We start from the raw sequence: 26,169 nt of genomic DNA, 5'->3' as shown, positions 1-26,169 counted from the left end.
CTTAGTCTTCTGTGCACGATTTTATCATTTTTTAACACAAAACTATCGTTTAATCGTTTTTCTCTATCACTGTTATGAAGTAAAAATATGACAGCTCATTAATTGTCGTGTTTTGAAGCCGTAGTTTATTGATTGTCACTTTATAGTAAACAATTAACAAAGAAGCATGGGTATTGAGTACGTGTATAACATGTACAATCAGATAATAGTTTATTTCAGTGACAGATCCATGCGTATTGCGATCACCAGATTTTTACGGGAAGAGTCACGCAAGGTCACTTTGAATGCAGAAATATGTCGGCGAATAGCTTACTGGAAGCAAGCAATTATTTTTTTTTATCTTCTTCTAAATGTGGACAAATTAAAGAATTTTCTCTCTAAAAAAAAAGTATATGTACATAGTTTAATAATGACAACTATCCATTTTGTTATAAAAAGCATATGCATTATATTTTTTTTTTAATTTGAGGTTTCATATGAAATTGAAATTTATGCATTTTTTTTTTACAAATAACTCATATCTATCAAATATTTATGAATGTAGAAAAACACGTCATTTTTTGCTGTATAAATCATCAAATTTAAAAAAAAATTGCATCATTGACACTTTCTTGAAAATTGGTACAAATAATCTTTATACGTTATCAAAATGTCCTTTTCAAAAAGTGATGTTCATGAACTCGTTTTCGAATTAAATCAGTTTGAATGATACAAATCAGTCGAAAAATGCCTCTCTTCCCGTTAAGTCATAGTTTGACGTCGCTAAAATAACATTTTACGTTAGCAATTAACGTCATTACCTTCCATGTAACTGTATCGTATGCCCTTAAAGCAGGAGACACTTCATCGTTCGCGACGTACCCGAACTAGCTCCTTTTCATGCGACTCCCTCGTGTTTTTGTTTGTTACCTTGAATTGTCTCTTTGTTATGGATTTCCGAGATTTAAACATCTGTAAACTACTATTGCCTCAATTTGAACATTCTTAACAGTAAAACAAATTGTATAACATAATAACAGTATGGTGATGATCCCAGTCCTTATTAATCTTCATGTTAATTAATGGGTTTGTTATTATTGTATTTTTAGGCAGTTTGTAGTCCGTGACTCTTTCACTTAGTCTCTTTTTCAGATGGTGTTTCTAAGCGCAACTGCATATGCTATATTTTCATACAATAAACGTCGATGAGAAAACATCCTGGTTTATAACTATAAAATGTGATGCAGTGAATGGTTTTATAACGAATCTCCTTTGTTTTTTTTCAATGTCAATTTTACTGTCTTCACTGATATAAAGTGTGTGCTTGGGGACCAACTGTTGCGTAATAAAAAGGTTCTGTGATATGTTGTTGCTCCATTTTTAGGTAAATGAGTACAAATATTGGGTTTTTTTTCAAAACAAAATAAATTTTTAATTCATTGTATATAAAACAAGAAGAATGTTATAACAATTTATACTCTGCAAATAGAAACCCTAGCACTTCAGTTACCCACAGCCCAAGATGGCGGACTCTAAACTCGTTGATATTTTATTCATACAAAATGTACCTTTTGCGAAGTTTTTCATGTAGAATGTAAATATTTATAGGATTATTGAATAAAGAAATGACTAACAATTACCATAAATTTGTTAATATAGAGTTCACTAAAGCGCAAGGTCAACTTTAAAAAATGCATAAGATGTCCGTAACTTTTTGATCGAAACTAAGCAGACTGTCCGTAACTTTATTTTTAGATGTGGGTAACTTTTGATTTAAAATTTTAAAAATTATAATTTCAACAATTAGAAAACAATTAACATCATATTTGTTTATACTACTCATTCACCACCAAATGTGATTTTATTAACTCATCATACTTACACCACAGAAGTTTTATGTGGGGTTTGTGGTACTCCATCCTGGTTATGGTTTGAACTTTTATTTACTGATGTGCGTCTTATCGACGTTTTTCGCTTGTCAGACCAAGGCTTTTCCATACTGTTTAATGTTTTGAGTTTAATTATATGTTTGCGTTTTACCTTCACCTCTGTTTCTTTCTATGTGTATTTTGATGAATACTCTTTGACGTTGCTCGGTATTTATACATCCCACCAGTTAGTTATAGTGTTATGATTATTTGAATATGTTTCCTAGTATGTTTTTTTTTCTCTCTTTGTATGTTATCAGGGGTTGTTAGACTATTGAATTACCCTGTTGTCCTACGTAGTTATTTATATTTTTATATACTATGTCGAATTGTTACACTATGTTGACTGCTCTTTTCCTTTTATTGTCACTGACTTTGACCTATTGTGTCTTTTAGTTTTATTCAGTTTAATGAGATTTAATGCAACTTGCATACAAATGAAATATGCAGCTAGCTGTAAAACTAGGTTTATTCATTTATACAAGTTTTCCCATTTATTTTACTGTCAATGCTGATGGGATTTGTTTTTGTGGGGATGAGAGAAAAGAGTTTTTGGCTTTTTCAAAAAGACGGGAAAAGTTTGTGCACTTAAGTCTCGTATAGTCTATCAACTGCATGCCTGGGCAATTTGGGTTCCCCTCCAAAACCCGGATTCACGCTACCTTTGTCGTTGCTGGCAGAAAATCAGTAAGTGTATACATGCTACATGTATGTGTAAAAAATACTTGTGTAGTCTATATGTTCAAAAATAAAAACGAACAATGATGTTTCAACAGTTTATCTGCTATGATCGGAAACAACCCTCCGAACTAGGCGATTCGAGCACCCCGACGTTATACAAAATGAGACCCGAGTTTTGCGGATTTATCGTGATTTTTTCATATTTTCCCCAATTTTGTCTTCAATCGATACAATGAATTATATCATACCAGACATCTACTTCGTTTTGTGAATATGTATTCGATGTAATCTCTATCATCAGTTTAAACATTACATCCGCTTATGTCGATTCTTTGAAAGTTACGGACATCTCTATTGGTATGATGAAAAAAAGTTACGGACAAGTTGTTTTGAAGTTACGGACAGCCTAAGTGTTTTTACAAAATCGTGCTGTGATCGTTTATTTTGTAGAATTTAATCACCTTTCCAGTTTAGGGGTTTCCCTAAACGATTAATACAACTTTTAAATTCAGTTGTTTAATTGATGCATTCGTGGTATTGTTATTCTATAGAAGAAAAGTATCTAACCGACGCAAGGCGGCTCCATCTTGGGCTGTGAGTAACTTAAGTTACCCACAGCCGTTTAAGCACAGTGACTAGTATTGATATTTTCCCCTTTCAAACTGTGATATTTATGTTCATGCATTTTAAGCTCAGATAACATGGGTAATAAAAGTCAATCTGGAAATACCACAGTATTAACGTCAAAATGTCATAATAAATACAATGTTTTACCAGATAACCTGTTGTTGAAAATTATCGCTCTCATATTTAAGTTATAGAAAAAAGAAAAAAAAGAAAATTACGCAACAGTGTGTTTGATGGAGTACGCTTTTTTATTATCATTAATTATATTTCATTGGAATCATAAAAAGTGAAAACAATATTTTGCATCCTGAAATAAAGGGTTCAATTACTTGCAATTTTTATTGGAGGTTAAAATTAATTTTAATAGATTTCAAATAGCTGCAAATAAACTCATCATAGATACTAGGATCGAAATTTTATAATTGCGCCAGACGATCGTTTTGTCTACAAAAGACTTATATGTGACTTACATCGAATTTCTATTTGTTTTAACTGACTATAAGTAACTGTCTATTTGTGACACCAGGTACTGTCTGGTGAATTTTTCCTTGTACACATTTGAAAAATATTTTATCAAGAGAAAAAAAGAGCGATGCCTTTAGATACAGAGATTGAGGGTTCGAATCCCGCTGGTACCATATATGGATTTTCACAATATGGTGCTGCGAGCAATTACTACTTGCTCAAACAGTTTAATATGGTCATGGTGGTTGACCGGTCGATCATAGGATGACCGTGACATATCTAGGTGAAACTCAGGAACTAGCCAGAGGATTTCCGAGTAGATGTCTCGGGGTTGTACAGTAGTGAACCTGTGAGTTGCTCGGATGGATGGTACGCAGCCAGAAAAATGAAAAAGAGGAAGAGTGAAGCAGACTTGAAGATATAAAGGTAGTCCAACTAGTTGAGTTAGGGAAGATCTTCTTTGGCTCATTTGGTTACAGTGCTATGGACAATCCCGTTATGGAAGTAACAGATTACCATGCAGAAATTATATTAATTATAAGCATACTAGTATCTGAACTTATACATTGCATTTCTATGTGTTTGTAACTTACTGTATGTAACTGTCTGCTTGTGACACCAGTTACTGTATGGTGAATGTTTCATTGTACATATTTGAATACAATTGTATCAAGAGAAAAGGAGTGTTGCCTTTAAATCCCCAGATTGAGGGTTCGAATCCCGCTGGTACCATCAATGGATTTTCACAAGACTTTTCGGCGGATATTAATTATCTAAAAAAAAAAGCATGGATTTGAATAAACAAAGTACCACATGTTTGTGTGTGTCATGACATATAGAAACATATATTTGAAAGTAACGACGTCACTGAACACATATCTGATAAAAGACCACAGAATTTGATTGAGGCTAGGTGTATTTGTTCTTCTAAGTCAGAACTATTCCTGCCTCAAGGCGACATTGATATTTACAAAAGTTGTCAGACTTAACAGGACGCATAAAAGAATAAAAACTTACATTTCAAAATAAAAACCCATTATTTGAGCATTTTAACAGAATTTTGTGTCAAATAAACTCATCATAGATACTAAATGAGCTCTTAATCAGACCAATTACTACATTACAAATGTATTTCCCGTTCTAATTCTCCATGATTGACATGTAGTCGACAAACTTCAGTATGAACAAATACTGTTTGATTACCTTGACGTGCTTTTTTTTTTATTAAACTTGATATCCATTAGCTCTCATTATAGACATCAGCAACTGTGCAAGAAAAGCGGATAAATGTGATTTACCTCCAACCAGCCTTTTAAAATATTTAACAATCCATTATTTATTTATGTTGATTTCTGTTTTCCTTCGTGTGCGATTTATATAAATTCAAATCATTATTATTTTGTGCAGTATATATGTGTTTACTCCATTTCGGTTGCATGCATTTGATGCTGATTAATTGATTTACTTGTATGGTATGGTTGCATGTATCACTATCATTGTAAAATAATCAAACCCTTCTGTTAATGTATCTATTTTCAAATAATAAATCGTTATATGTTATCCCACTCTACCCCTTCCCACCCACATTCCTTTTCCGATTTAAAAAAAAAACTAAAAACCTGAAAAATACGGATTATAAAGGCGTTTTCCAATGCAGGTATATATTACCTCACATAAATCCCAGAACAACAACGTTTTTGTGTGTTTATCATATTAATATATAAAATCCTTAAGAGCGATTATGTATTGGCAATTCACTAAGAAACCAAATATGAACTTTCACGACACTTCTAAGAGAAATCCCTAATAACTACCTCTTTGTTCGTTTTGAAGGTAAACCATAGATGAGAAACTGGATCTTTTGTCACTGTACTGGATATCAAAATTTTATATCTGATCTTACACATGTTACAAACAATGTTAAGTTCACGCATCGTTGTAAATATAACGGAAGTTGATGACACTGTCGTACAAAGTGAGAGATTAAGCGCTATAAAACCAGGTTCAATCCACCATTTTCTATATTTGAAAATGCCTGTACCAAGTCAGGAATACGACAGTTGTTGTCCATTTGGTTGTGATGTGTTTTGTCATTTGATTTTGCCATATGATTAGGGACTTTCTGATTTTATTTTCCTTGGAGCTCAGTATTTTTGAGATTTTATTTTTTATTGCTGGTTCTGTCAAGTTCTAAGTGAAAAATGATTTCAAACTTTTAATATCTATTTGATCTGCAATCAAATCCGGGCTTCAGAATAAATATGAAACTACCTACCGTAGGAATATCGTTCACAAATGAAGAGCGATAAGTAGTATTAACTGCACCTGAGATCACTTAGGTTTGGTTTTTGGAGGGTATGTTTTGTGTTGCTTAGACTGTTTATATGTTAATTATATGTTGTAATGTGTTGTTTTTTCGGAGTTAGTTTGAATCCAGCAGTCATTTTATGTACTTATGATTTTTAGGGATGAATTTCCGAATTTGTATCATAGGTGAAAACTGTTTTTAATAATAAAGATGTTGAGAATGTTCGTGTTATGGTATTTCTCTTTCTTAAACAAATCAAAAAAGTAGCAAATAAGAGCTGTTAAGCAGGTGCGTCCATTAATCATTTACAAATGCGGTCATGCCCGGACCTCTGTATTGTATTACGTGTCTGAAGTACCACGCTGACCGCTAAAAAAAGTGTGGTCACTACATAGCTTGGGCTCCATATGCTCAATTTTACGAAGCAAACTGTCTTTCTTAAAAAACAATCTTTTCAGATCATATGATTTATCGCTTATCCGTTTCTGTCATGAGGAAACCGGATATATTTCCTACCAGGCTTTCATCAACGACGATCAATCAATAATATTTTCTCCTCAGCTCTCTTGTCTTGTAAAAAGACAAAACGATCGGTCTTACAAAATGAAGACGTTATTCCTCAAAGATTTCTTATTTCTATTGTTTATATGGCTATATTTGTAGAATAATTTTGAGCTAAGGAAAGAGTATTTCGGCATTTTTGCTTATATTCCACAATACATTACCAACTTGGAGCAAGTTACTTTTGATGTTACAAATTAGGAAAACAATTACAAGTTGGTGAGCTCTTTAGTTCAGTAATTTGAATATCCAGTGTAATGTATAGGTAGGATCAACCTAACAATATTCATCTACATGTTCAATGATGTTGTCCTGGAAGTAGGCATGTGTATATTGAACAAGTAGCTTCAATATGATAACACATCAATTACCTAAACTATGGATATAAATATTGAATTTGAAACTATATTTAAAAGCGTTCTCTATGATAATTCATAATAAAGCTAACATGAATACCAACCTATGAAAACAATACAACAGACCCTCGATCTACCTACTAACAAGGCGCACAATTAGTGGTGTAATTGACATTGGCCTTCTATTGTAATGATTAAAGATGTTCGTGTGACCGGTCATATGGGAAGGAAAAAAAATAATTGATTCATTGTGATCTTTCGAAGCTTTCTGTGCTTTTAAATTTCCTAACAATTTTTAAATTGTTCAAATTTTCTGCAAATCGTTCCAATGTTCTACTATAAATATAAACCTCGTTTTTCTCAGAAATGATCATGCATGTTTTCCCTTTCTCCTTTCAAAATACCATAAATGCTTGTAAAATGCAACAAGTTTTCCAGTGAGCCCTAAGTATAACCAATATATCCGTATTGATAAAAGTATCATTTATATTTCAATACATAAGAGACAGTGTCGTAATGGAACTCAGTTATATTGAAAATTACTACTTATGCAACTGATTTACAGAGTATTTACTGTCTATTACGTCTAGGGGGAATTGTGAGAAGAGGTGATGATGTAGTTCCCAAGTAGATGAAGCAATAATAGCATAATGAAGATATACGTGTCAATGGGACTATCAATCTGATGGAATACTTAATTTGTATGTCGTGGAATTTATGACGAATGTGGGTTGTAGTTATAAAAAGACTTAATCAAGTAATGTCGAAGGACAAAACACATTAAATAAATGTATACGGCCTATTTTATGAAATGTTGTATTAGAGGAAATTCGAAAACTTCTTCAACAAATTACACCACGTCTATTTGATTACACCAATGCTATTTTGATTTTTTTTCACAAAATTTATAAATCGTCGATGGTCTTTTACCTGATTTCCCGATTTGGGATATTTTAGATAAGAAAAGGTCAAACAGTAGTTTACTGATGTAGGAACAAGTGAATATCTCCACCCCACTAAAAGTATAAAGTAAACAGGAAGTTGTTGAGTGATAAATCTGAAAACGCATCACACTGTATAGCTGACACATAAAAACCTTGATACCAAATTTCAGAAATCCTTGTAATGTTGTTCATGAGAAAGATGCGACGATATATATTCATGGGACGGACGGAAGGACTGACATATTGACTGGTGAAATGACGGACTGACGGATGGGCGGACAGAGGTTAAACAGAATATCCCCATTTTTAAGGGTGCATATAAAAATTATTTTCATATTCCTGAAGGTAAATGACCCCTTATGTAGGCATTTGTATCAGGAAATATTCAAAGTGCAGCAGTATCAATGACCACAGTTAATTTACATCATTCCTGACTTCGTACGGGCAATCTCTTAAGTAGAAAATGGTGGGTTTAACCTGGAGTTATAGCTAGGTATACCTCTGATTTGTATGGCAGTCGCATAAAATTCCATGATATTGACAACGATGTGTGAACAAAACAAATAGACATTAAAGGTAAAAATGTCAACAATAGGGGTATGGCAGTCAACATTGTGTCATAATCATAATTACTATGAAAATAAACAAACATTTAACAAAGAAGCACAAAAACAACCTTCAAAATCCCAAAACCTCATGCTTAATCATTTCAGTCAAGCACACCCTAAAAGGTGTTCATTTTTTTAACTTTATTTGAACTAATTATTTATTTATTTCATTTTATTGAAATCATTGCTAGAACTGCATTCAATAATCCTCTATCAATTTAACACCTACGTGTCTAATATAGGAGTACAATGGGAAAGGCTGTGCTCTTTTTGGTAAAATTTTGGTATGTTTAGCGTTTAAAAAAAAAAAAGGCTTCTTAGTCCTATACGTGCGTTATTTCAGTGTCTCAATATTTGTTTTGTGTGATTTCTATTTCCTGCCTCTTTTTTGTCATTGTGTCTTAATACAACAAGATGTGTTATAGAGAATCAAACCTTTTATGTTTCTATGTATTGTCGTTTGTTTTTCGTTTTCTGTTGATTCGTTGGTTTCCTCTTATAGTTGATGTGTTTCTATCGGTCTTAGTTTTTAACCCGGATTTGCTTTATCTCAATCGATTTTGACATTGATTCATTACAGAATTCATATTCGTCCTGAAATGCACCAAAATGATAAAAAAAAATACATAAAAGTTATTTTGAATGGATAATGAATATATATCCGACTCTTATTTTTATCTTGTTCATTACTAAATATAAAAACATCTAATAGTAAAGCACTAATCCACCTCTCCTTTGATTGGTTTCTTGTGTTGTCAGTCTATGTTGGTGTTTTAATTGTACCCCTGATATCTTATTTTTATATAACAGTGAGTCCGTTCAATTTTAATTGGAATAATACCGATAATGTTCGCAAGTAACTTCAAACTTGTTTATTCCTCATTCTGAGAAAGACATTTAACCTCAGGAGAAATAGATTCACGGTTATAAAACTTGGCCACGCAAAGATTTTAATTCCAGTTACGACTCCCAAAAGAGTATCGTTAGATGATAAAAGTAGTAAATAAGCAAATAGAAAAATAACAATAAATGTTGGTAATAGAATATAGTGTGCAAAAGAAATCACGTATTAGGATTATGTAAATATATATTTCAATGTCTATCATGAACATTTGATACCACTAGAAATCAATTCAGTAGGTCCTGAAGGTCATTCTAATGTTTTATGCTTATACGTAAAAAATAAGAGACAATCTTTTGTAAAGACAGCCGTTAAAAAATGAAAGAGGAAAAGTTAATGGGAAATTATTTTGATGTTTGATATAAATAGGATGCATGAGTGTTTGTTTGTCGATTATTTTTTTCATTGAATTGCCGTCACATAAGCCTACATCCCACATCTCATTACGTTCATATGACAACCAAACCGATTTTTACATTAAGTACAATTTGATTCAGTTAGAATAATCTGTCCTTGTCCTTGGCTGTTGTTTTTTTTTTTTTTTTTTATCATTTATTGATTTTTACACGATCTATGAATAAACTCTTCATAGATACCAGGAATAAGAAGTCAAATTCAAAAATATGGTTCTTACACTCATAATGAAAAAAATACCACGCATTTTAGATTGCAAGGCACGTGCTTTGTCTACAGTAGACTAATCGGTGACCTTGGAATCATAACAGGTTAAAGGTCAAATCAAATAAGAAAAATCAAATTGAAGAGCACTAAAACCCAACATTTCATCAACATTGTGCAGAATTTGAATCAGATCATTTAACATTCTAAAGATGTGTCTGACTACCAGCCAAGTATATAGTCATCACTTCTGGATTGACATTAGTTATTATTGATAGGGTAAAAATATAAATTACTGCTTACATAACACAGAGGATGTTTTACCCAAGGAAAACATAACCATAGCTGTTTTTTTGGCAAAACCTTTAGGAATTTATCGTCCTCAGTAATCTTCAACTCGTTCTTTATTTGGCCTTTTAACTTTTTTAATTAGTGCTTTACTGACGCGTTTATTGTCATACATACAACCGTAGGCCTTTTTCGTGAAATCATATTAAAACAGGAGATCTATCCATGTTTCACACAAGAATTCGGTGTCTCAAATGTTTGTTTCAATTGAAAAAAAAAAGGAATGACTATGATATAAATACCATACAAAGGGTAAAATAATATACAACAAAATGTGGTTCTTAGCAGTTCTACTGTTTCCTGAAATCGACCTAAAATCTTTAATTTACTAAGGAAAATTATTAAGTTTGGTGGACACGGTTTGTTTTAACACGCAGTCGGCATTTCTAAATGAATCAACTACGAAACACATTTCGCCAAAGGTTTTTCTCAAACAGAAACTTTTCAAGTAGAATTGAAAGACATAATGCCTTAAATAAAATTGAGAATGGAAATGAGGAATGTGTCAAAGAGACAACAACCCGACCAAAGAGCAGAAAAGAGTCTACGTTGATCGTATATATCGTATTTCACTTGAAATAAAGCCTATCCCAAATTCAGCAAGCGTCAATTTATATCTTGACATACACATGAGGATTGGTTGAGAACAATTTTGACATTTTATATTCTAATGTAGCAACATTCCAACAGCTTCTGGATTTGGAGTATGTATACCTAAGATGTTAACATATAAAATTGATAATTGAAATGGGGAATGTGCCAAAGATACAACAACCCGACCATAAAAAAAAACAACAGCAGAAGGTCACCAACAGGTCTTCAATTTAGCGAGAAATTCCCGCACCGGAGGCGTCCTTCAGCTGGCCCCTAAACAAATATATACTAGTTCAATGATAATGAACGCCATACTAATTTCCAAATTGTACACAAGAAACTAAAATTAAAATAAAACAAGACTAACAAAGACCCGAGGCTCCTGACTTTGGACAGGCGCAAAAATGCGGCGGGGTTAAACATGTTTGTGAGATCTCAACCCTCCCCCTATACCTCTAGCCAATGTAGAAAAGTAATATGTATGCCACGGATAACGTTTTTTTTTAGGAATTGTTAAATACTTATTGATACCAAGAAAGCGTTTGAAACAAGGGCTCCTAAAACTTAACTTAAAGTTGAAATCATGTCTTTAATAGTGTGATGGACTGTATCAATATTTCGTTGAAGATAAAAGATAATATCTTTTATGACAACCTTGAAAGCGACATCACCATTTTTTTAATATTCTTGTGCAAGACGATGGTTGTCTAAAGTATAGTTGAACTGCTAACACTTCGATCCTACCCTAGCTTTGGTTTATTTTAGCTCATGTTTCTGAAGCTTTAATCTATTGTGAAGTTTTACTTGACTGTTTAATTGATCAGATGTTGCACAATTGTTGTAATTAAGAATGACTTCTAATGACACTTTTACGACGGTGTTTCAGTCTTTACAATATACAACGATGTGGTGAACAATAGATTTATCACATAATGCCGAGTTAAGATGAACAAGCCTTAGGTTGTTTACTGTGAAACGTTTGGGAAATTTGAGAATATACATTTATGAATTGCATTGATTAAACTTGATTAAACACGAAAACGTTCTTTTCAACTCTCTTACTAAGGTTTCGGATTTTTTAAATTATAATTATCTATGTTATTCATGTATGTGATTTATCATTGCCACTGTTTTGGTACGAGTGCCACTTGTGACTCTTATGTAGACGAAACGCTAGTGTTCGTACCAAATTATAAGTCTTGTATCTATTATATTCTCACGATCGCAAGATTGATTTTTCTTTTGATCAGTGTGTGATGCTTTACGTCAACTAAAATGAAGTTTCTGGTTCCTTTTTGGGTATAAGGAAATTCAAATGGCGTATAATATTATGATCGGAAAAGTATGTCTTAAAAAAAAGTACCCATCAAACCACGTGGCCTACTTCATCAAAGAGTAATTGCTGTGTTTAACCTTCTCAAAGTAAAGTTGGGGAGGATTGTTTTTAAGTACACTTATATATGTATGATTCCATTGACGTCAAATATTCGTGTTTAATATTGTACGATAAAATATCTTATTGGTAAAGTTAATGTGATTGAGCAAGTGAAATGTGTTTTTAATGAAAATTATCTGAAAAAAAACTAAAACATTTTATTCCACCAAAGGACACCAAATAAAAGATGCGTCCCTTCTAACACTAACAGAGTCACATGAAAGTTTCAATATAACATTACTTGTGACTGTACTGAGGAAATGGTAGTTATTTGATCTGGTAACAGGATATATGTTTATATCCTATGTTTATATCCTATCTAATACGATTTTTCTTTTGTATAGACTAGTTTCCTTAATGAAGTCTTTTTCATCGAAATACACATTTTTTAATTAATCTTTGCGTATTTTCAATATCCAGTGATAACATCAAAATGCAATGGTTGATTGTTTAACAGCTTCAAGATAAATTCACTTATCGATAAAAGTTCAAATGAAATTTTTGTGCTGTTTATTTGAACGGACACAGTCATATTTGTGTTGCTTCTTAATGTCTTAGTTTAAATTTTGATCTCCGTTAATCCGATCCTGCTGTCAAGTAATATATCCCATTCAAACAATCTTTCTTACAATAAATAGAGATTATGTTGTTTTCGCCAGCTTCTTCTTCTTCTTTCGTAAATCCCTCCAATATTGGAGCACTTGGAAATAAATCCAATATATATTAATTTCCTTAATTTCGCCATTAATAAAATCTTTAGGTTGTGACAATTGTGGAATTTGTTCTCGTCCTTTGACATTTTATTGATGTTTCATACTATTCATAATCTGTTATTGTTTGTTCTAGAAAATGTTGATTGTTTTACACTTGGGTAGAGTTAAATGACAAGTAACTAATTTAGATAAAAATCAGACCAATTAGTTTAGTAATAGGTTTCTTGAATTAGGTAAATATTTAGTTCCTGGAATTCCTGTCAGACATGATGATACCAGATGATAATATAAATTCCTTAAACATGTCGCATGTATAGATGCCAGGTCAATAGCAGCACTATACAGCAAAGATAACAATGTTAATATGACATACGTTTCTTGATATATCTTTATCAGTAAGACTAGTAATTACATAGCATTAACGGTACCAATTTTACTGCTGATTCCTATAATACTGATATGTCTAATGTAGACGAAACACGCGTTTGGTTTACAAAATTTAAGCCTGTTATCTATGATGAGTTTATATAATGATGATCGATGCCAAAATATTGAAAAATCCGAAACATAACTTATGTAATTAGGGACTTTCCGATTAGATTTTCCTCTAAGTTCAGTATTTTTGTGGTTTTACTTTTTACGTATAAACAGCTGGTTAAACCAAATAGGACCCAAAATGATACAAACCTCGACAGGGAATCAGAGCTATGCATAATGGAGATACATTCTTGATTTTAAAATACTTTCAAAGTTTTATTACAGCAAATTTAAACAAAACAATATCCGTACTAGCCACTGGGGTGATGATAAACTGAAAGTTGAATATGTACGGGTCCTTGTCATATACTAAGGAATGTTATTTCGTAAATAGATATTGCATATTTCCAGAAAATCAAAATGCAGTTCAGTGGTGAATGTTTCTGTTGAAGTCAGGTCGATACAAATTCTACTTTTACAATTTTCTTGTGGTAAAATTGTGCATCAAAGAACGTCTTAAACCAAAACATATTTTTTTCAAGAGTGGAAATTACTTGTACAGTAGTGAAGCATTTTCGAAAAATGGAACGTATACCCAAATGTTGGCAGATGTCTATTTAGTAAACATTAATATATCATTACAATGCAAAGAAATATTTACTTCAATTAATGTCAATTGAAAAATCTTCCAATTGGGAAACCTGGGTTTGCAACTTTGAAATTTCCATCAAAGATGAGAAAACTTGATCTCATCCCTTTTTTTTTGCTAGTTTCGTAATGCTAAACCTTAGTTTCCTGTAGTGTTTGTCCCTGCTCCTAACAATATAAGGTTTTTGTTTGTAAACCATATTATGTATTGCTGCGTGTGTCAAATGTTATATCAAAGCTCTTTCTATATTGCTACATTTTATGTAATAATCAATCGAGAACTACTTCGCATTGTTTGGATGTATCAGTCAATTGTGTTGTATGTCTGTGATGTGTGTTTACACAGTCATGGAATCTTGGTCCCATTTATGTTGTTACAAAACTTTGAAGTTTTCAAAAAACTAAGGATTTTCTTATCCCAGGAATAGATTACCTTAGCCGTATTTGGCACAACTTTTTGGAATTTTGGATCCTCAATGCTCTTCAAGTATTTACTTTGTTTGGCTTTATAACTATTTTGATCTGATCTTTACTGATGAGTCTTGTGTAGACTAAACGCGCGTCTGACGTACTAAATTATAACCCTGGTACCTTTGATAACTACAGTTAACTCTCGTTGTCTCGAACTCGGTTGACTCGAAATTTCGGATGAGTCGAAGTTTTCACGTGGTCCCGAACTTTATTCCATACAAAAGTATGTAATCCGACTCCTGATGAGTCGAAATTGGATGAGTCGAAATTTCGGTTGAGTCGAACTATATTTACGGTCCCAAGATAAAGAAAAGCATTCAAAATTCATTTTTTATCTCGAACTAAATACACATATGTCAAAACATGACCTCCGGGATTTAAATGGATTGAAGAGTTAATCTGACAATACACGTGTAATTAGATTTCCGGTCACTGACCACTGTATTGATTTATGACATGCTATTTCCATGAGTGTTTACCTAAGATTATCTTTTCTAGAATTTTTATAAATAATTAGTAATACATTGTTAATGTTTATGAAAAAGTATTTAAAATGTTTACAAAACAATTTAATTTTTGATTTACACTGATGCGCTTGGGTGTGTATAAAGTGAGGAGTATGGCTTCCGTTGATGATCACATAAAAACTACTCAAACGGCGTCTTTAATCTTGTTATATTTTCTTTTGAACAGAAGTAGTGAGATAAAACAAAATGAATAGAAATTTTCTTAAATCTCTTGTATCCGAGAATAAACAATTTTGTCAGCTATAACCGACCTGAATAACGAAACTATCGATTGGAAATTACAAAAAAAAAAATGTACTCTCTTGGAAAAGCCATAGGATTTTGATTTAATTGAAACAATTGAATAAGTAAAAATAATGTCATTATAATAATAAAAGACTGTGACATACAAATACATCGATCTGAATACTAGAATATCGATCCCCTTGCCATATTTACCCGGATTTATTTTAGCTTCATCAAGCTATGCAAGAATTGTGTCCCTTAGATTGTCGAACTTCCGGTGTTCGTTTGAGTCGAACTACGTGTATCTCGAAATATTTCTCTGGTCCGGCTGACTTCGACATAACGAGAGTCGACTGTATTATTGTCACATTAACCTAATTATGTCTATTTTGTTGCTCACAAAATTGTGTAAAAAACGCAAGAATTCTTCGTTCTATCCTTTTGACACACCAAATAAAAAGAGGTTACTTTATGGGTTTTTCGTTGTTTTTTATTCTTATTTGTATGATGAAGCGGGACAATCGATTTTCAATTACTGGTATACTACTGTTGCCTCTTATTTAAAGTTAAAAACAGATGAGAACAAGCAATTCTATTGTATTTCATGAAAATAGTTGTCCACATAGATATACATGTCTTGTTTGCATTTTTTTTTATTTTGTATAAAAGTACTTATTCAAACTGGAATATCCAATCATCAAAATATGCATTTCAACTATTAAAAAATGATGCTACTCAGTTGAACCCTAAGAAATGCCACTTTTCCGGTAATTGTGAGCAACAGTGTTCAATCAAAGTCGTACTGTAGGAAAACTGGTTAATATAAGTTTTTGGTGATAAGAGCAAGAACTCTAGAGAATCGCGAAAAGATGAAGATAAACACACCTTACATAAAGTCAACAACTGTATAAAATTTGGTTGCACTAGAGAGTAGGAGAACAAGTGATTATTATAAGTAGTTTACAAATTTCTTGATTTTGACGATTAAATTTTAGTTCCTCTTGGAAAACTAATCTGATATTAAAACAAATGCACAACTTTTTGTTTTCCTTTCATGCGTTCATTCGTAAGCATACCTTCAGAACAAACTGGGCCTTGATACAAACTGTTGACGAAATGTTAGCTTTGGTGTTAAAAGTTCATTAACTCTAGGATGATCAATACGAATATCTTGGGAGACGATCGGCATATACAATATCCAAATGATGGCCAACCTACAATTGATTGGAAATCGAAATTTAATTGGTTTTGCGTTTAATTGAAGGAATTTCAAACTGGTGCTCACAAGAAATCATTGACTGTGAAAGTCCAATAACTGTAGAATAATAGTTACATGTCCAGGAATAGTTAATATGCACGTCGCCATGTGAAGAGTAAAATTTCACATTAGTATGCAGTTAAAGATTACCCAACAATAGAATGATACAACAAATACAATGCTAGTAAATAACAAAACGTATATACAATCCGCGAAAAAAATAGCAATATCCTACGGATGTCTTATTCGAGTCGCAACCTTGTCCAATCTAAAGAATATCCGCATATCCGCGGCCCTACTTATGCAAATAAAGGCAACATATACAAAACGATTCAATTCTCACAGGGCAATGTTTCGTCGCTCAAATAAATGCCACCCCAAAATCCATGTTGGAACGTAAATAAACTCATCATAGATACCAGGACTAAATTTTATACATGTATATACGTCAGATGCGCGTTTCGTGTACAGTGACTTGGAATCTAGAATACTAGTTTATCTACTGTTTACTTATAAGTGAAAAACATAGATGCTGTTACAAAATTTTATAACTAAACCACCAACAGCATAATTCTCAAACTGAAAATGTGCATTCTGTCAAAATATCACTAGTCACTTTCATCTTACAAAGATATATGGCAGATGTTATCTAATAGTTCGTTTCTATGTATGTTGAATTGTCGTTAGTTTTTGTTCCACCTCAATGTTTCTGTTGTTTCGTTGTTTTCCTCTTATAGTTGATGTGCTTCCTTCGGTTTTAGTTTGTAAATAGTTATCAAAGGTACCAGGATTATAATGTAATACGCCAGACGCGCGTTTCGTCTACATAAGACTCATCAGTGACGCTCAAATCAAAATATTTATAAATTCAAACAAGTACAATGTTGAAGAGCATTGAGGACCCAAAATGCCAAAATGTTGTGTCAAATACGGCTTCGGTTATCTATTCCTGAGATAAAAAAATCCTTAGTTTTTTCCAAAAATTGTAAGTTTTGTAACAGGAAATTTATAAAAATTACCATATAATTGATATTCAGGTCAACACCGAAGTGCTGACTACTGGGCTGGTGATACCCTCGGGACGAAACGTCCACCAGCAGTGACATCGACCCAGTGGTGTAAATAGTACCAAAGGTACCAGGATTTGTTTTCTCTAAATCAATGAACAGCGGTATACTTCTGTTGCCTTTTATTAAATTTTCAAAAAAATGAGTTTTTTTAATGGAACATTGACCCTCTTCAAAAAATTCAACCCACATTTTTTTTTAAAAAGTTGTGCATACCTCTTGAACAATAAATGTCAAATTTGTTAAAACTAGACTTCCTCGTAGTCTATGGTCCCTCGTGTGTATATTTGTTAGAAATCGAAGACTGTCAAATAACAATTTGATAATAGAATTACCTTGAAATAAACAAAAAATCTGTACCAATAAGAAAATTCACCTCTCAAATCGAACTTGACCTTATTGTATGGTAAAGTTGGACTACTACAAAATACGTGGAGTAACACTCAAGTGGATACAAGACTTTCTAAGCAAGAGAACACAAGCCGTATTACTGGAAGGGCATAAATCCGACCCCCTATACGTCATCTCAGGGGTGCCTCAGGGGACAGTCATTGGACCCCTATTAATCCTGGCTTATATTAACGACCTGCCACAATCAACAACTTCTGATGCAAGGTTATTTGCAAACGATTGCCTAGTTTATAGGAAGATAAAGAACGTTAATGATAGCGAGACATTACAGGAAGACCTTAACAAACTCCAAGACTGGGAGTCACGATGGCAGATGAATTTCCATCCCGAGAAGAGCATCGTGATACGGATAACCAACAAAAGAAACCCACTGATAAGGAACTACCAACTACATGACCACACCCTAGATGCAGTTGAGCATAGGAAATACCTTGGAGTCACAATAAATCACGACCTACAGTGCAAGACTCACATCAACCAGACGGTAGGCAAAGCATCAAGGACACTATGCTTCCTGAGAAGGAACCTAGGACGATGTAAACCAGAAGTCAAAGTTAATGCCTACATCACTATGGTCAGACCACGCTTGAATACGCTTCCTCCGTATTAGACCCTTACCAACAAAACCTTGAAAAAGACCTAGAACAAGTACAGAGAAGGGCAGCTAGGTTCGTGTTCAATGAATACCAAGACGTATCCCCAGGTTGTGTCAGCTCTTAAATGGAGAGACTAAGATGGGAGCCCCTTAAAGATCGCCGCTGCAAAGACCGCCTCACTATTGTCGACAAGATCCACAATAAATTGGTAGATATTGACCCCTCTAACTATTACAAAACCGGAGATTCACGGACCAGAGGCCACCGCATACACCAACAGCGTACTCTAAAAGACCAGTACAGGTACTCCTTCTTCCCAAGATCAACCAGGGAATGGAACACACTACCAGAATAAGCCACAACAGCAGCTACACTAGAAGAGTTTAAGGCCAGCCTTACCATTCTGCCAGAGGCCTTGACAGGAGCTTCTCACACCCAGAACTCCGTAGCTTAAAGTGAGAGACGAATATGTTCAAACCTTTTGTTTCAAATATAAATTTTTACTTCTGTTCTCTGTGAACAACAAAATTATTTATTTTGTAAAAATATTTCCGTATTCGGTCATTACTGTATACATTACAACGAAATTATTTTCATTTACCCTTGTCCATTATTTTATGAGGCTGCATTTTGACCAAGTTTATAGTTGTCTTTCTGATATTGATAACATCTTACCCCTTATTTTATTGTTTTGTATTAACACTGCATCATAGATGAAATTTATTCGTTCAGTGTATGTTCACCGTTTTTTTTTTTAATGTCTTGATTGAGTTAAGTCATATTTTATAGTGAGTTTTTGTATGTAGTGATGTTACACTATTGTTTCAGGTAAGGGTGAAGGTTGGTGCCCATTAAGTTTGAACCCTCTGCATATGTGTGTCCTATATGTCCATAGTCAGAAACCTTATGTTCGGTAATGAATTCACACTTTTGTAAAGTTAATTATTTATAAATGACCATATAATTAACATTTGTGTCTACACCAAAGTGCTGACTACTGGGCTGGTGATACCCTCAGGGACATAAATCATTCAGATACATTGTTGATAGATAACTTGTTTGTTCATTTGAGCTTTTCCACTAGTATAGTCTATAATGATAGCTATGTGACTTCCAGTTGCAAATTAAATGCAACGAGTATGAACCCTAATTTTTTACTTCACAAACACGGTGTACTGGACTTTAAAAATATAATTATATATACAAACATGTGACATTACCGACCACTAGCTGACCATTTTTTTGCTCTTTTAAAAATCCTTTAAGCCATATATTTAGCGTGGACACAGCAAATCCCAGTATCAGAAAAGGCTTTGATTTGACCTGACCTGGGACTAAACCCACTTCTGCATCTTCAATTTCACCAAGATAAATGTTGTATTTTCCGACACTAAATGTGTTCTCAATTAGTCAACTCACCTTAAAATGATTTTTTTTTACCTAGGATAAAGAAAAAATTATTTGCTAGTCATTATGTTACTTTGGTTTTGACACGTTTTTTCATGAAAGAGTTTAAAATATATTTCTTCTAGATTTAATGTGTTGTTGTGTCAATGCTATATACCAATTTGGCAAATATCTGTCAAATACGAAAATTTGATTATCATAATATTTCAAATAATTTAATACCTTGAATGCCAACAGCAAAATTAGAGAAATGAAATGAAATTCCATGCAAAAAGAAGAACATTCAGAATAATGGCCCTATATCAATTAATCTTTGTTAGAGGACTGGATCGTAACCTTTGCCTGGGAAATATGATATTGTTTACATGTAAACCATTTCCATGGCAGGGAAAAACTTAATTTTCTCTTCATAATTTACAATAAAACCTCAATAATTCTTTTCCTCTAATTTCCCTCAATATTACTTATGCTCAAGTCCAACCACTGTTTAGCTGTTACCGGACAAGTCTGCCAATGTTACTGTCGAAACCTTACTGTATAAATAACAATAAGCAAAGCTAATATATTCAATATTTATTTTCTGAGTTATTTATAATACATTAAGTCTTTTGCCTGTTTTCCATTTCCATCTGGCAATCAAAAAATAACTTTTTACTTCAACACAATAATTGGCTTGGGACAAATAAAGCCTTTCTGACCTATCTTGTTCATAAAAACAAATCTTTCAAATAAATAGAGCATTATATAAAATCAAATTTGTTCTAAAGCATTCTGCAACATTCATTTTAAATTTAATACTGATTCAAAACAAGCTGTTGGATCTTATTGAACATGGATAATTTTCCTAATAAAATTTCTTCTTCCACCATTACACAATTTTGTTAAAATGTTTTGAATCAGTATTATAATTTATTCTGGCTACACAAATAATTAGCAATGTCAGTAATAGGCATATTTGGAAACAGCAAACAAATGTACAAATCACGAACATTAAGAAAAAAAATCAATATGACAGATGTGAAATTTAAGAAAATTTGAAAAAAAAAAAAATATTTTTTTTATTAGACATTTAAGGTGGTACCCAACACTTTGACTGAAATTAATTTGGCTCGTTTAATTTTCATAAAATTTTGTCAAAATATTTACTTTGACCCTTTAACAAAAATATAAAAGTTTTAAAAAATATGAACCAACCGTTTTGTCAGAAAAATTACACTGGTTATATAGCAGTTTGACAAACATCAATTTTGATCATTGAGAAGCTTAATATTCCTTTTACAACACAACGTAATTAAAACGTTTAGCTGACTTTACAGAGTTATCTCCCTGTAGTGTTAGGTACCACCTTAAATGTTGATTACCAGGAATTCATTTCATTAAGCATATAAAATTGATATATTTGCAGTTATAAAAGATAGGTACTTAGAATGCTCTATGAAATGTTAACCAGCATAATAGCAAGGAGAAAGTTGGATTGTATTTGAATACTTGCTGATATCAATATATTTTTTTACTGCTGCAATTCCACTGAAACATTTACTCAAATTTGCAACTGTAAAATGTGACATGCATGTGCAAGTACTAAAATCAAACATATACCTCTCATTGAAATGCAATGTCAAATTATTTACGCTATTAATTATTGGGTTCTTCTATGAAGAAATGTTAGTGGAAGAAATGAATGCATAATTATGTTCTTCTTATGTGATATGCTCGACAGGTAACATAAGAAATACCTGGGAGTCTATGTCACTCATTCTTTACAAAAATATAAAATTATGAACACTACAATTTGACACAAAATCACAAGTTTCTGCTATTATTTTTTTTGAGAATTTTTCTAAAACAATTTACATGAATGACATTGCACATTTGTAAATTAACATTTAAAAAGAATGAATTCACAAGTTTCAGACACAACTCTGCCTGGAAAAACAACATTAAAATTGAACATTTAAACATACTGATTGCAGAAAAAAAAATACCCCTCAGTCCAATGTGCATTACAAAATGCTGGGCTATAATTTCTAAACACAATATCAAGGCTAGGAGAGAGATGTGTAATGGTGGAGGCACCATGTCCGTCCAGAGATAGCACTAAAGATGAAAAGTTTACAAGAAGTAGTCAGGTGTTCTCCTAGTCACATGAGGTTCTCCTCTTCTTGGAGCGGGATCAAATTGTAAACTGTAAAAAGAGAAAAACATCAAGATAAATTTTGCTTTCAATAATAAATTACTTTTATATAAAACCTACTTCAATTGACAAATCAATCAAAAGATGATATCATTTAAGATTGATACATGACTTGTTAATCAATAACATGTGATTTTAATATCAGTTGAAGAATATTTGGGATTGCATGTGAATATCTATTTTTGGAAAGAGCCACTTTTTCGTAACTGCTCTTTCAGGCTTGTTAAAACTGTGACCCAAGGATATGGAGTAATAAATTAGATCTCATTTTCATACAGTTTTTCAACTCATTTGTACTTTAATGTGTGTCTTGAGGTGTCCAAATTTTCAGAAAACAATCGCTTATGTTTTCCCAGTTCTCTTAACATTAGAATTAGATAGTTTCAGAAAATTTAGACACATGTTGCTGAATATGTATATGTTTACATCCACTTCGTTTTAAACTTTGGTGGATAGTTGTCACATTGGAAATCCTACCATATTTCTTTATTTTAATAATGTATGTTTTTTTTCTTCAACAAAGTAATTCCCAACCAACCCATAAAATATTTTTAATAATACAATAATAGGCTGAAAGAAGTAGACTGGGTATCTTTGAGGGGTCACTTCTGACCCCTTACCTTTCACTGTGTACCTAATATTTATATTTCTTAGAGCTATACATACAATGAATATTTAAGGGCATCATCTAATTCCATTATTGCTGCTTGGTTTCCACATCTGTAGCAGTAATTCGGTGCACTAAATATAGTAACGACATTCCTATCATGACACCAGTTGTAGCCCTACAATAAAGCAAAATGAATACAGGAGTTAAAACAAATATTCTGTATGTGCATTGTGGTATTATAACAAAACTAAAAAATATTTTCAGCAATTTGTAAACATGTGAAATGTGTTTATTTATCATGTCTTCCATGTTGAAAACAAACATAGAATATTATACAATAGAATGATTAAAGTCATTCTTTAAAAAGCTACAGTATTTTCAGCTATTTCATATCACATCTTTATTCAGATCAAATCCAGCAAATGTTATGCAATTTATTAAGAATGTACATGTAGTCTCAGATAATAAAATGACAAAATGATGAGTTTTTTTATGCAACCTCATACTATAGTTGAATGACATCAAAGGAAGGCAATTGTGTGTTTTATTTCACTGGAAAATCAAGGTAAATATTCTTTCATTATCTATTCTACTTACCTCCATGACAAGCTGATGTGCTCTGGATACCAGAGTTAAATTGTTACTATGATTAAATGTCTCCGATATATCATGACCAAATGTGTAACCAGCACCTCGAGGAGATATACCCCAGCCTCCTCTATCATCTGGATCTGACCATAGCAAATCACACATGGGACCCTATAAATACATTGGAAAAATGTCATATTGTTATTACAAATCTTTAAAACCTAACCCCTACATGATGTTAAGTAGCTATGTACAGTGAATTTTGCCTGTAAAAAATCCTCTTATAAGTATTAATTAGTTCAATAATTATAATCTGATACAAGAGTTTCAGAGTAGACTGGTTTCCTGTTTATCATGGTTTACAAGAGTCCACTTATCAAAGACATTTTCTGTGTAAAATGTATTTTTGAAATTTGTTGAGATCTTTAAGCTAATGGGTTCAGCAATGGGAAAAATACTGGAATGATGGTCCTATTCAGAAGGAGTATTTCTAATTAGAAAGAACATTGGCTTTTAAATTGGATTCCATGGTACATGTATACTGTAAACAAGCCATTATTTTTTTTTACATTATCAGACATACAATGAATTTTAATACAAGACTTGGAGGAATGTATTTTATATTCTTAATAAGGAATTGCCAATCTAATTACATATTAATCTAGTTACATTGGACATGGCACTTTATATTCTAATCAATCTGTGATATGGCAAAATAAAATAAGATACAAGTTTAAATGTATCAAGCATGCTTACCTCGTGTGGAACTTCTTGTAATCTATCTAATGCTCGTATATGATCTAATGTGTCTATTGAAGGTGATAACCCACCATGTAAACAGAATATCTGAAAGATAAAAGTATTCAGTATTATCTTCTTGTCAATAGGTACTTATTTCAAAGTATTTTTTCCATTTTCCATCCTTTTTTTAAGAACTGTCAAATTGAACTATTAAAAATTATAGATTCACTAACAAAGTCAAATTCCTACTAATCAATTTTCCAACAAAACATATCTGAACTCGATTCTGTATCTGCATCACCTACTTGCATATCTATTCTGCATCACCTACATGCATATCTATTGTTTAAACATAATGACCTCTGGATGTCTTGTTTTGTAACCATTGGGTTGCTGTCTTATTCATGTCTACTCCCATATTCTTTTTATTCATATGATAATTGATCTACTGTTGCAATGAATCTCATTTAATACAAAAATATGTTTTTCAAACAATTGAAACTTTTCCGCAATCACATACACTTTGCCATTTTACAGAATTATTGTAGACTGTACTGTAAATTCAGAAATCATTCCAATGTTTTTATTTTTGCCAAAAATGTGACAGGGACCTGGGTTATAATGTCAATAATTTTAACTTGCATTCTTAATTTTTTTATAGGAATTACACAGAATTGCTCAATATCACAAAAATGTAAATCACATTTTGGTCTAAAATAACAAAATCGCAATACTTTCTGAATTTACAGTACATGTATACTACATGTATTTCTACACAAGAAGTGGAAGGCTCTAAACTTACTTGTCCATCTACTAAAGCTGTAAGTGGTAAATAGTCAAATAAATCTGTGAAATATTTCCATACTGTAGCGTTACCATACTTTCTCAAGCACTCATCGTAAAAGCCATATACTTGTGTAATTTGTCTACTTTCATGATTTCCTCTTAGAATTGTAATTCTGTCTTTCCATCGAACCTTTAACAAAATCATATCTCATGTTTAAAAAAAATGAGGCAAAAATATGTGTTAGTTGTGTAGTTTGAATACTTTCTTTACTCTTTATATTCAAATTACTACTTCTTGACTTAAATCATAGAAACTTGATAAATGTGAACCTGTCACTTTATTTAATTTCTACAATTAACTATACCATGTATACTGGCTATCAGTAAGGATTAATTGGATAATTTTTAGTGAAAGTCTCATAAATTGCAAAGCACATGGAGTAGACATTGCTTTTTAAATCATAGAGGATGCAAGTTTTATGAATGAAAGATAATCAAATAAATATTTTCCAACTGTTCATTTTGAATCAAGCTGCACTTTTTAATTGTTGCTTTTAACATTAGCCAAAATGTAGTTTTGTTTAGGCCACAATTAAAAATATTTTGGTTTGCCCAAACCCTACCCAAAGGTTGAGACAGTGGGTAGGTAGGTAGGCATTTTCTTTTTTTTTTTCAAAAAGAGAAATTGAAGTATCGGGTGTTTATTAGTCTTTATGCCTATCTGATAAAAAAAAAAACTTCTTCAAATTAGGACAATAAAAGAATTTGAGTAGGCAACTTTTTTCTGGGTAGGTAGCGTTTGGGCAAACAAATCTATTCTTTTTTATGGCCTTAACAAAGACAAAATGTGTAAATAAATGTACTATACATACTTTCAAAGCTACTAAAAGTGTTACTGTTTCTACTGAGTAATATCCTCTGTCTACATAGTCTCCCATGAACAAGTAGTTAGTGTCTGGTGATTTTCCACCAATTCTGAACAATTCCATCAAGTCATGGAACTGGCCATGGACATCCCCGCACACAGTAACTGGACATTTAACTTCCTGAACATTTGATTCCTTGGACAATATTTCTTTAGCCTGAAAAAAATTAAT

The 26,169-nt window shown here is 32.4% G+C and overlaps 1 protein-coding gene across 3 annotated transcripts in view; it reads right to left on the bottom strand.

Moving 5' to 3' along the window:
- LOC139488609 (serine/threonine-protein phosphatase 2A catalytic subunit beta isoform) overlaps positions 1-26,169 on the bottom strand; it is a 39,524-nt gene that overhangs the window by 11,071 nt on the left and 2,284 nt on the right. The window contains exons 2-8 of one of the 3 annotated variants that reach the window (XR_011656046.1): positions 25,945-26,154; positions 25,089-25,262; positions 24,302-24,391; positions 23,555-23,716; positions 23,014-23,132; positions 21,368-22,338; positions 20,712-21,298 (exon numbers count right to left, since the gene is read on the bottom strand). Coding sequence is in view for 1 of the 3 variants with exons in the window: in XM_071274334.1 (XP_071130435.1) it covers positions 22,266-22,338; positions 23,014-23,132; positions 23,555-23,716; positions 24,302-24,391; positions 25,089-25,262; positions 25,945-26,154 (828 nt within the window). In the remaining 2 variants the exon portion in view is untranslated. Of the gene's footprint in view, positions 1-20,711; positions 22,339-23,013; positions 23,133-23,554; positions 23,717-24,301; positions 24,392-25,088; positions 25,263-25,944; positions 26,155-26,169 lie in introns of those variants that run through there. The other 2 variants (XR_011656047.1, XM_071274334.1) reach the window with 2 other exon arrangements.

Source organism: Mytilus edulis, chromosome 9, assembly GCF_963676685.1.
Source record: "Mytilus edulis chromosome 9, xbMytEdul2.2, whole genome shotgun sequence".
In the NCBI taxonomy this organism is placed as follows: domain Eukaryota; kingdom Metazoa; phylum Mollusca; class Bivalvia; order Mytilida; family Mytilidae; genus Mytilus; species Mytilus edulis.
This window is presented reverse-complemented; position numbering and strand designations above follow the sequence as displayed.